Source organism: Psammomys obesus, unplaced genomic scaffold (genome assembly GCF_907164565.1).
Source record: "Psammomys obesus unplaced genomic scaffold, mPsaObe1.curated_primary_1811, whole genome shotgun sequence".
Lineage (NCBI taxonomy): Eukaryota > Metazoa > Chordata > Mammalia > Rodentia > Muridae > Psammomys > Psammomys obesus.
The window spans coordinates 872,568-885,381 of record NW_026588752.1 but is presented as its reverse complement, the minus strand read 5'-3'; the positions used below and the strand labels follow the sequence as shown (position 1 = coordinate 885,381).

Here is a 12,814-nt window from a genome sequence, read left to right as displayed (position 1 = left end):
ATGCCAACGGTAGAGGATCCTATGTTGTAAATCTCTTCTTTGAAACGCTTTATCTTCCTTAAGGAATTACTCTAATTCTTAGTCAACTGACATAGTAACCCAAAAGTCTCTTTTTAACCTAGACTACCAGGAAGCTTCAAGCTAAATCTCCCATTGCCAAAAGATTGCAGAAGTATTAGCCTGGGGTGGTGGTGGTTGTTGTTGTCATTAGTGATTATTTTTTTTCTCATTCAATTTATTTGTTGTTGATGTTTTTTTAGCTCCAATTTTCTGATCTCCTCCTACTTATCCACCTTCACTGTTCAAGCTGCTTTAGACACAAGAGCGTGTTTTTTTATCTCTCACTTCACAGAGAACATAGCAGTCAGATAAATAGCAAGTATGAACAGCAAACAAGGACTGAGCAATTATCTGTTGAGTGTTAACTATGATCCTGGATTACAGTGAGTCCCTGAATATGCAGAGGAGAAAAGGCATGGCTCCTTCACTCCGGGTCACCTCACTGTCTATCAGGGAGTGATTGCAACACAGAGCAGACACCACCATCACAGCCGAGTGCCCTGGGGTTTCTTGGAAGCAGGAAAAGTAGAACATTAGACTTCCTAGGTAAGTAGGGGGAGTTAGGCTGTCTTCCATGGGCTTGAATACTTTGTCTCCAGCCAGTAGTGGTATTTGTAGCGGTTGTGGGCCCTTTAGGAGGTGGGGCCTTACTGGAGGAAGTAAGTCTCTAGGGGCAAGACTTAGAGTTGCTGAAACCGTGTTCCATTCTCACTCCTCTGTGCTTCCTGGTCAGCCAACATGGGAGCTGACCCAAGGTCCTGCCTCCACTCCAGCATCATGCCTTTCACATCATGAGACCATAAAAATAAACTCTTTCTCTCTTAATTTGCTTTTGCTGAGTATCATGACACAAGAGTAAGAATAGTAATGAAGATGGATAATATTTGAGTGGGGTCTTCATGGATGTGTACAAGCTCACAAGGGGAAAAAGTAATATGTGCTGAACTTCAAAGATGCTGAGTGATTTGATATCATAGAAGGGCAGATGTGAATAGTGTGGATCTATGAATGAGTGACCTGTTGAGACAAAGAAGGGCCAGTTCTGAGACACACCTGGGCAGATTTTCCTCTCCAGGACCACTGGCCCTGTCTTCTTACATAAGGGGACCTCTTTCCAGCACTCAGAAGTTCCATGGTAGCTGTTTCTGTGCCAAGAGTCTGAGAAAACACATCACAGCAAAAGTTATGGGAAGTTCAACGATGCGTTTAAATTAATTTGTACTTTTTTTCAACCCAATCAAGTCTACAGACATTTGAAAAATAGCTTCTCCTGGAAACATCCACTGCTCTCCTCCGAGATGTGAATAAAATATGAGTGTGTCTCTGTGTCTCTCCCGCACACTTACTCTGATCCCCAGCATTTGGGTTGTTCTCTCTCTCTCTCTCTCTCTCTCTCTCTCTCTCTCTCTCAAGCATCTTCCCCCGTGATGTTCATCATGGAAATGAAGCCTTGGCAACATGTATTCCCACCGGTGCTCTTGAGAGCTTCTCCCTCCATTAAGTCCATGCTGCTTCTTCCTTCTTTGGTCCCTCATTACCCCTTTCCTTTTGCTGTGTCCTCCACTGATAACCCACTATCCAGTTTCTCTTGGCATGTTCACCTGCTTGGATGTTCCTCAAGTCTTGCTCTGTGTTGGAATCACCCGGAGTGTCAGCTGAAGTACAGGCTTCTTGGAACTTCTCTTGAAGTGTCTAATACAGGAGATCTTTCTAATGTGGAGCCTGAGGACTTGCATTTATTAAGAGTTCCCTGGTCATGCTGAAGCTTCTTGGCTAGGGACCACATTTTGATAACGATCAACTTGCATGATCTTACTCATCCTGGTTTTTGTCACTTTGTCATGGCTTCGTGAGTTTCTGCTATAGTTTTACCTTCCTTAGAATTTTATTTGTTTTTGTTTTTGTTTTGTTTTTTTAATTTGGGTTTTATTAATACGGTCCAGACATCAAACTCACTATGTAGCCAAGGATGACCGTGAACTCTTGGTTCTCCTACCTCTACCTCTCAGGGGCTGGGACTACAGGCATGTGCCACCATACTTCTCTTTATAAATAAAGATTTCAGAGGCCCACATAACTGGCACTTAAGAACTACTGACCTCGAATCAGCAAACTATAGAAGCTGTGTTATTTAACTTTGTCATTGCTGTAACAAAATACCAACCAATAGCAACTTAAAGGACTGTTTTGAGGGCCATGGTTTTGGAAGGAAGAGTTGGCAAGGTTGGAAAGGAATAGTGGCAGGAACACAAGACGGCAGCCATGCTGGCTCTGCAGTTGGGAAGTAGAGAGATGGCTGCTGGTCCTCAGTTGAGTTCCTCTTTTCCCCTCTGTATCCATCTGCAATCTCACTTCAGAAACTTGTGTTGGTCACACTCTGAGTGGCTTTCCCTTCCTCAGTCAAACCTATCTGGAACATCTTCACAGACACCCAGAGGTGTATTTACATGGTGATTCTAATCTGATAAAGGTGACAATGAAGAGCAATTGTTTGGGAAGTGTCATCTGGATCCCAGGCATGTGCGTGGCATTCTCAGAGTTTGTGCCTGGGGCACACAATCGGGCCCTCTAAATTCGACATTTATAACAGCCCTGAGAGCAGGGTAGACACCCTCTACAGGCAGGGCAGCTAAGTGCAAGCTCACTCAACCATCTCCAGTTCTAAGCCTGCCTAAGGGACAGGGCTTAGACTGAAACTCAAAGACACAATTCAGTCCTTGGAGACCAGGCTTTCCTTCCTGTCTTATTTACAGCCAGTTTCTGAGGGGGCAAGGTGCACTTCCTCAGGAAATTGATACATTCTGGCTAACTATTCTGAGCAAAAGTCGTGACCTAGGGTTTTCTGTCACCCAGCCTAGCACAGAGCCTTCAGAGTTCACCGGGAGGACAGGACAAGAAGGAAGAAGACTATGGCTCTCTGGACAGTGGGGATGTATTTGGGGGCAAGAAGGAGCCTTTATGGAGACAGGATCTGGGCTGGGTGCCCCTTTCTGGGCCCTAAAAGTAGCCAGGACTTAGGGATCTTATCTTTCTTTCAAGTTCATCCTCTGCACAGTGGGCTATGGAGGAGTTCATAGCAACCTTCAAAACTTATGATTCCTGGGTTTTTTTTCCCCCAGGCATAAAGTGTGTGTGTGTGTGTGTGTGTGTGTGTGTGTGTGTGTGTGTGTGTGATCTCTTCGGAGGCTAAAGTCAAGTAACTTTCCTCAATTTCTCTACTTTTTGAGACAGGGTCTCTCGTTAAATGTAGTACATTGATTTGCTGGCCAGTCACTGAGCTTCAGAATTTGCCTGTGTCTCCTCCACCGAAGGCTGGGTTACAGTCGTATGCATGCTACCAGGCCCAACTGTTTCATGATTTCTGGGACCTGAACTCAGGCCCCCATGATTGTGGGATAGTCATTTCACCAAGACATTTTCCTGTGAAGATCTAATGGGACCTGTCCATGTATTGTGACTCTTTGTTGGGTAGGAGAGAGGCACAACCCACTATTCAGAGTGGGTCTCCCCATCTTCACCAACCCAACCTAGAAACGCCCTCAGAGACCTTGCCAGAAGCCTATTCTAGCTCCTGTCAAAGTGAAGTCTGTATTTAGCATCACGATGAGTCTCCAGCCCCTACTAGTAGCAGGACTTTAGAGTATGCATTTCGTACTTGAAGAAAAGTTTTCCAGAAAACCGCGGGCGGGCAGCGCCTCCGGAGCAGTGGTCCCACAGCCACACCCTTCCCTGTCCTGCCATCCTGAATCCCGGAGCATGTGTATACACAAACTGGCCTGCAGAGGGCTCTCGGCCCCGGCTGGCATAAGCACATTCTGACATTTCTGCGAGGTAATGTCTAAAAACACACTCCTCAGAGCGTGCCCCTGTCGGAAGCAGTGTGTGACTGTGCGTCTCTGGATCTCTGTACCTCTTGTTTTCCTCCTTGTAGCCCCATCTCTCATTTCCCTCTTTCTTCTCCTCACAAACTCCCCATATGTTCCCAGGGGATCCTCTCAGGTAAATATTTGGAAAGGCTCAGGCTGTTGTTAGAACAAGGCTCGCATGACGACTCGGCTCTGATATCCACAGACGCCTGATATACCATCCCAGCTGTTGGGTGTCGAGTGTCTAGGAAACGACAAACGAGAATCACCACCGGGCCAGCTGAGACCGCGGATCACACCCTCCGTTGGCCCCCGGGGGCGGGGGATGCTGTACGGGTGGTGCTGGACCCTTTCTCTGTTGGAGGGTGTGGAACCCTGTCACCACTGAAGAGCTTCCCAAAGCAGGACCCACCACAGTCTCAGGCTATGGCAGCCAAGGAACGGTCCCTCCCTGTGTGAGAAGGCCCGGGGCCCCTCATCGTGCCAGGAACCTGGTCATGCTATAGTGAGAAAAGTCAATGGTGACACCAAACCCAGGCAGGGTAGTTATCTAGCTCTGAGCACTGGCCCCAGGGAGGCTCCCTTCCTTGTGGCAAGGCTCTGGTGAGCTCAGAACCCTCTACTCTTTGTGTGTTACACAACACAGTTCCTCTAGCAAAACGGCCTCCATTCTTCAGCAGCTCAGCGTTACCAGCTTGCAAGAGGCCATGTGGATCCTGCTCCTGACTGCTGACAGTCTCTTATGAAAGGAGGCGGGTGGGGAGGGCCATCGGATTTTCACCCGAGATTCTAACCACTCCTCCATTTGTGTGTAACTCTGTGCTCCTTATCAAAAAGCATCATCCAGGCTGGGTGTTTTAGCAGCTGTTTTAGGGTCTCCCCTGATCCTGTCAGGAACGCCCTCACCGATGCTCTGTAAGGAAGCTCCATAGTGAGGCACTGAGCAAGCAGCCAATAAATGAACTAGTGACTAGACAAATCTTCACAGCCACAGTGAGCATGTTTACTAAGGAGGGGACTGTGTTTTCCCGTGCTGCGTCCATGCCAAGGCTCCAGCCAGGTACAGACCCAAGCCTCCGAAACAGAGGAGCATGCGGCCACCCATTCCTCCTTCTTCCTCCCCTCCTTTGATGATAGAAACCTCTTCCCTCAGTACAGAGCACACCAGGATCCCAGCACACTTCCCAGGGTGCCACCCCAAGCTCTCCACAGATCGCCTATACCCACGCTTCCCTGCCATCCACTCTGTACACAGCAGACCAAGGGACCTTAAAACCACCCTTCTCACCTGCTGAAGAACAAACGGGGAAGAGCAACATCTGCGCCCATTCTTAGAATTTGTATTCTGCAGAGCTGGAGAGATGGCTCAGCCGTTATGAGCACTGCCTGTTCTTCCAGATGATGTGGGTTCAATTCCCAGCACCCATATGGTGGCTAACTCCAGTCCCCAGAGATTCAGGTCAATCTTCTGGCCTCTGCAGCCACCAGGCATGTGTGCAGTGAACAGATATACATACAGCAGAATATTCACACACGTAGAATAAAATAATAATGTTTTAACTTAAAAATTATTTTAAAACTTGTATTCCACTGGGCACTTCTGAGGCCCAAGTATTATGAGTTTGGGGTATTTCTGTGAAGATGTTAGATGACAGCTGTGGAAAGAATCCAAATGCAGACCCGGGACCTGGCTGCCAGAAACATCCAACCACAGGCTCTCAAATCCAAATGAAATTACAATAAGACAAAACAGAAGAGAACAGAGTATCAGTGGAACCCTGACATAGTTTAAGTAGCCTTCACGCCTGGCTATGATTACAGCATCTGCCCCTTCTCTCTCACATCATTCCCTCAGCTCCCTCTCATTGCCGTCAAGCACACCGCCTTGTCCCCAGAGCAGGGCCTTCCTCCCGTGCCACCTGCCTGGTCTGCTGTTTCCCTGAACAGTCACCTGCTGCAAGACATGTCTCTCCTGGCATCGCCTCATCACTGTGTCTTGTCGCCTTGGCATTACCCACAGCCTGGTTTCTGTGTGTTCCTGGATCTTGTTCAATGTCTGTTTCCCTATAGCATGGTAAGGGTAGGGGTCCTCTCTACCATCCCATTCTTCTCATTGCATTTCCATGTCTGTGACAAAATTATCTGGAAAAAAAGCAATTCCAAGTTTCAATCCATCATCGCAGGGAAATTAAGGCAGGAACTTGAATCAGCCAGTCACATCACAATCAGTCAAGAGCAGAAGGCAATGAATGTATGCTCAATTTCTCTACTTGAATACATCCCGCTTTGGGGCTGGGTCTTCCTGCATTAATAGAGGCGTTCAAGAAAATCAGCCACAGGCCAGCCTGATCCAGACAGTCCCTCAGAGATGGACTTTCCGGGTGATTCCACACTGTGCCGAGCTCACAAAGCCATGACCCACTCATGTCCCCCCAGGCGTGATGTCTTTCTTGACACATTACAGTGTGTAAACACTCAGCGAACAAACGAGTGAGTGTCTTTTCTTCAACGATGTTGGTCCCACGGCTGTACACTGTTTGGTATAGTCCTTTCTGTTCACTCAGGCCGCTCCTCAGCCTTAACTCTATTTATTGGTATGCAGACCAGGAAGGCACTACCTTCAGCTGCTCTCCGCTACCTGTCCGTAGCACCGCCGCCTCCAGCTGTAAGAACCAGTATTGTCTCTAGACAGAACCAAGAGCCCTAGTGTGCAGAGCAGCGCCCACGCTGAGAACATCTGCACTGTCGCCCTACCTTGAGATACTCCCAGATTGTAACAAATATCCTTAGCCCCCGTTGTTCCTCCAGCACAATTCCGCCATGTGACCAGCAGATGGCAGCAAAGACCATTCTACTAAAATAGCTTCAGCAAAAACTCTGCTGCTGGCAGGGACTACCTAGACTCTGTGTTTATACTTTTCCTGAAGAAACAGAAGATGCCCCATGTCCTAGATCCAGGGACAAAGAAGTGAGTGGTATAGGTGTTGGCAGGAAAACATTGAATTGTTTTGGAATTCCTAGTTCTGAGTTTCGCTTCCATTGCAACCCTTTGCTTCTGGGGCAGTTAATACAAGCTGCCTGTGCCTCAGTTTCCTTCTTTATATCTTGCTAATTCTACATTCATTGTAATACCTGTTTCCCATGCCTCTCTCCTATCCTGTCAGCTCAGTGACCAGGACTGGTCCATAGTCATTGCCCCTCAGTCTTTCAAGTGTCTGCTGACTGAACGGTTTGTAGTAAGCACTCACTGAGCATCAGCTGTGAAGATAATGTCACCATGTTGATGTCATATGAGGGATAGTGACGTAAGGGTGAGGATGTCATGTTGAGGATGATGCTGTCATGGCTGAAGATTACAGAGTGACAGTGATGTCACTGTAGCTGTTTGAATAAGAATGGCCCCATAGACTCGTATGTTCGAGTACTTGGTCCTCAGTTGGTGGGACTGTTTGGGAAGGATTGGGAGGCGTGGCCCTGTTGGAGGAGGTGTCATGGGGGGTGAGCTTTGGGGTCTCCAAAGCCCACCCCATTTTCAGGTAGCTCTCTCTGCCTTCTACTTTTGAATAAAGATGTAAGCACTCAGCTACTGCCCCATTGCTATGCCTGCCTGCCTGCCCACCTGCCTGTCGCCATGCTCCCTGCCATGATGGTCATGGACTCTAACATGACCATCACTCTGAAACTGCAAGCCCCGACTTTAACATTTCCTTTTGTAAGTTTCCTTGGTCGCGGTGTTTTGTCACAACAATAGAAGAGTAACCAAGACCCCAAGACCGTCCTTAGAATGCTGGTGTCCCACAAGGGCAGTGATGGCATTGGTGGCTATGACGGTGGCATTTGATGTCATGTGAGGATGGTGACAGTGAGATATGATGTCATGATGCTGAGAACGGTGTTGTCATCCGATTACCCCTGCTGATGACGCACTGGCAACTCCTGGAGCGCCTTCAGCCCAAGGCTCCTCACCTCCCATCTCTGGGCTGGGGTTCCCAGGGACTCCTGCTGAGCACTGCCAGGCCCCACCCACACAGAGAGCTCCTCCTGCCAGGCTTGCGGAGGTCTCATGGCTGGCCTTCAGGTTGAGCACAGACACAGAGGGGACCATCCAAGCGGTAGATTTCAGTTTTGAGAGCTGTTACTGACTTTGGCTGCCACCTGCCCCTCTTCTTCTGGGGGTCTCCGGGCAACCCTGGAGAGGACCAACACTGCCTGCCTGAGTGGGCCAAGGGGTCTCTAGTGTCTGGGAGTTAGAATTAGGCAGGACTCTTCTCAACTCCTCCACTTCCCTCCTCCACCCTCCATTTCCCTCCTCTACTCCCCTATTCCCTCCTTCACCCTCCTCCACTCACCTCCTTCACCTTCCTCACTTTCCTCCTCCATCCCCTCCCCTGCTCCCCTCCCTCCTCCATCCTTTCTGCTTCCCCCTCCTTTTGAGCCCAGGCCACCTGCAGCCCTAAGCCCACTACAGAGGACACCCCAGACTGAGGCAATCCCAAGCCTCGGCCATCCCAACCTGCCCCAAGGCATGGGGTGGTCCACCAAGCTGAAGTGGTCTGCCGCCACAAGCCATCCTGATGCCCCACAAGCCGTGGTGACCCACTGTCGCCCCTCCAACCCCTTGCGGCAGAGGAGAATTCGAATGGCCCAACACACACACACACACACACACACACACACACACACACACACACACCCTAAGAGCTATGTTTAGACCAATTAAATACATACTAGCAAGTGGCTGCCAGTTCCCTGTCCTCTCTCAGGGCAGTCAGTCCCTCCTTCTCTCCCTGATGCTCTGGAGGCAGGAGACAAAATGGCCTCAACAGCTCAGCAGGAGCTGTCCATGGTGACCCTTGCTCCCTCAGCCTATGGGAATCAGAAACTTCCCTGCCTCGGGATGCCTACTTCGGCTGCCGCTGCCGTGGGGCTGTCCATGATAAGGCAACTTTTCCTACTTCAGCCTACTGCCTTCACAGTGGACTCTGTAAAGTTTGGACATTTTGTATACTTTATAACCCCTCAAGGCAGAAAAGTGGCCAGACCCCTGCCTGAGGAAGCTCCAGCAGCCCAGCTCTTCATCCTCTTCATCCCCCAGACCTCTGTAACTGTCATCTCCAGCCCCTCACCAGGACTCATCCCCGATTATGCAAACATAAGGTGACAAGAACTAGACAAAAACACACCAATCACTGAACAGGAAAACTGACCAATCCCTGAAGTTCCCACTAAAACCTCCCAATTCCTGAGCAGGAAAACTGACCAATCCCTGAACAGGAAAGCCCATCAATCCCTGAGCTCCCCAAAGCTCAGGACTTGAAATCCCACCATTCCATACTCTAGAAATCCCTGCCTCGGAAAGCTCCGCCCCCTAAGGTTTCCTATACAAAGGCTGTGTCTGCCCAAATTCCCCGCTGCCTTCTCCCTGGAACAGAGGCAGCCACTCTTGGATTCATCCCTCCTTTTCTGGATTCTTCCCTTTCTCTTTTAAGAGATTTACTACCTGCTATGACTCACTCATAGAGGAAGAAGAAGAGAAGAAAGAAGTAGAAGTGGAGCTTAAGCTCTCGGCTCCTCAGCTCATCAAGCGTTTCAGCAAACCTCCTTTGTGAGCTGCAATAGCTGGAGAAGAGGAGGAGCTCAGGCTTCTTGGCTCGTCAGCTCAACAAGGGTTGGGGCAACGCTCCCCTGGGAGCTGCAATGTCTTTGTTGGGGAGGCCTCCTCTCAGAGCTGTGTGTTTCCTGGGCTCCCATGTCTCAGGACACCCATGGGACTCTGTCCCACCTCAGAGCTGAAATACCTTCCCAGCACTTGGAGCTGTGACTCAGATTTGAGGCCTTGGAGTTGTGGGTTTCCCAGACACCTTCCCACCCAATCAGGAAGGAGGCCAACAAAAATAACATCTTTTTCCCCTTCCCCACACCTTCTCCATCCTCCTTCATCCCTACTTCCCTCCTCCACTTCCTCTACTTCCCCTTCAACTCCCCTTTCCCCCCACACTGGCTGGTGTGACCCACTCAGGGGACCTTCTCTACTTGGTGCTGGGACCCCACTATGCCCTCCGGTCTGTGTCCCGGTTGTGTGAAGTTCAAGGCAGCATCTCGGATCCACCCAGCATTTTCTCACAAAGAAGCTGATACAAAGGGCGGGGTTGAGGACAAAATGAAGCCAGAGGAGGCAGTGTAGGGCAGAGTTGCAAAGCTCCAAGGTGGTTAGGTTTGGCATTTATTTCAGGTGATATGGGTTCCACACTCCCTCTCCTCTTCCAGTCCACCAGACATACACACATGCACACATCACCACAGAGTAGACAGCCCAGATAGCACAAAGACAGCATCGAGAGAGAGCTCAACCACTACAGGCCACCACTGGCCTTAAAGTCAGTGCAAGAAAAGGTTGCTATCCACTGAGATAGGTCCAAAAGGCTCTGTGTCTCCTGGGCTGATGAAACTCAGATGGCTTGGTTCTGCTTCTGTCGCAGGCTGAGCACACGTGCAGCTGTCAGAAAGGCCACCCCAGTAAGCAGCTCAGCTACAAAGCTAATCCAGCCCAGGGCCAGGGACCAGCCAAAGCGTATGTCCACCTGATCCAGCAGGGCTCTCTCCTCCAGGAGACATACTGCCTCTCGGAAGGCGGCCGCTGAGTATGCAATGTAGATGCTGATTCCAATGAGGGTCACCATGGCTGGAGGGAAAGATAAGGACAGTCATTGAGAACCCCCTGACCAGCTCCTCCTCCACCCAGCTCCCTCCTCTTCCCTCCTCCACACTTTCAGCTTCCTTCCTCCCTCTTCTTCTAACTCCTCCTCCTCTTCCTCCTCCTCCCTCTCCTCTTGCTCCTCTAACGTCTAGCTCCATTGTGTATGAGAACTAGAAAGAAGCTTTGTCTTCAAAGGCTGATTGGCTGATTAAAACTTCAATAATGTGGAGGGTTGTACAAAAGGACTTACAGTATCATCAGGGAGCACCCAAGTCCTGTAACAGCATTCTCCCCATCTTGCTATAATTCACCTACCCAATGGATTAGAAAAGTGTCTTGATTTGTGGTTTTATTTTGTTGCTATAAAATGTTCCTGGAATTGCTACTTCACTGGAACATGATATTTGTGGAGACCTAAATCTATGTTCCCAGATCATGGTCATTAATATTCAGCTCCAGAAAAAAAAAGAAAAAAGAAAAGAAAAATAAAACCCACACATACATTCTTTTGACATAAGAGCTGGGTTCTTTTTTCCATATACCTCCTTTTCCTCTACCTCTGTCCTCTCTCAACTCTTACCTTCCTCCTCTTCTCCCTCATCTTCCTCCCTTCTACCTTCATCTCCCTCCTCTTTCTCCCTTACTTCCTCCTCCCTCTCTCCTTTCTTCCCTTCTCCTCCCCCTCTCTGTTGTGAATGACTATCCTTTACAACAGCTAAAATGCTGCCATCATCAGGAATTCTTCTGGGCCTGCTCCCAAAAGATCACCACAGCTGGGCTGGAGGGGCAGGCAGGGGCCTAGGACCGTCATCACCACTGTATACGATTCTACCCTAATTGCTTATGGTCTTGGGGGAAGGGCTAGAGGATACTGGGAGAGGGGAAGGAGGGAGCTTCATCCACACAGCCATGGGGAGAGTCTCCAGTCATGATAGGTGCAGACCTTCCAACGTGTCTGCTTTAAGATCATCCATGCTCCTGTCTATAACCCCTCACCCATGGTTCTGTAGTAAGCCTCATAAATTCATTGGTTCCCCTAGTCATCTTCCCCTGGTGGACTCAGACCTCATTGGGACCTGAGAAGGAATCCCAGGGAGAAATGTTAGCAACACCCTCCTGTCTCTCTCCCCCTCTTCCTTCATATTCTCCACACTCTCCAACACATGCACACACACCACACACACACACACCTTTACCTTCTCATCTTTTTCTCCCCTCTTTTCCTTTCACCTCCTCCCTCATCCTCCTCCCCTCTACCTTCCTCTTTCTCTCTCACTTCCTCTTCTTTCTCCCCTTCTTCCCTTCTTCTCCCCATCTCCCTCTGTTGTGCAGGACTGTCCTCCACAACAGCCAAACGGCTGCCATCATCAGTTCTGCTGGTCCTGCCTTCCCTCACCTATCCTATTCCCCCAATCCAGCCAGGGGTCTCCCCAGCACTGCCCCTGCCTGCTGCAGCCCCCTTCATCCCTCCTCCCAGAACAAACACTTTCTGGCTACCTCTAGATGAGCCTGAGCAGGATGAGGCCCCTGCGATGTCATAGCTTCACAGGACATGTCACAGTTTGCAGCTTTCCTTTTGGGTCTCTCTTCAGGCTGTGAGTCCTACAGGGTGGTCCCCAAGCATGCTTTTCTCTCCCACGGCACCTACTGTGCTGACACAGCACAGTAGGTCTCCATAAGATAGTGGCTCAGTGTTGCATGGTCCAGGGTGGTGGTAACTGGCCACACCTTGGTTCTGTCATTTTGTTTTGGCTTTGTAGTGCTGGGGATGGAACCCAGGGCCTTGCACATGCTAAGCAAATACTCTTACTGGCTCCATTCCATCCTCTTATGTGGTGTTTTACTTTGAAGTATCATTAAGTGAATAACTCATTCTTTGATGGTACGAGCTATGCAATCTGATTTGTGCCTCCAGATCAGAGAGGACCACCATCAGAGTCTTACCTGAGGGTCCTGATGTGAGAATTAGCCACTGAGCCAAGACCATGAATAACAATGGGTGGATAATCCATCACATTATCTGTACCTTCCTTGATTCTCTTCCTCGAAGGTTCCCAAGGAAACATCTTTCTTGTGTTTATGCTCATGCCCTCGAGCCCTTGATCCCTCACATGCCCACATAGCTCTTTCTCCCTCTGTATGTTTGTGTGTGTGTGTGTGTGTGTGTGTGTGTGTGTGTGTGTGTGTGTGT

The 12,814-nt window shown here is 49.4% G+C and overlaps 1 protein-coding gene across 4 annotated transcripts in view; it reads right to left on the bottom strand.

Annotated features, from left to right (window-relative positions):
- Nucleotides 1-10,115: 10,115 nt before the first annotated feature.
- Nucleotides 10,116-12,814, bottom strand: part of Tmem114 (transmembrane protein 114) — a 13,806-nt gene continuing 11,107 nt past the window's right edge. For 2 of the 4 annotated variants that reach the window (XM_055604712.1, XM_055604714.1), the window contains one exon: nt 10,116-10,608. In XM_055604712.1, the coding sequence (XP_055460687.1) occupies nt 10,376-10,608 (233 nt within the window). In that variant the 3' untranslated portion in view covers nt 10,116-10,375. Of the gene's footprint in view, nt 10,609-11,653; nt 11,700-12,814 lie in introns of those variants that run through there. The other 2 variants (XM_055604713.1, XM_055604715.1) reach the window with 2 other exon arrangements.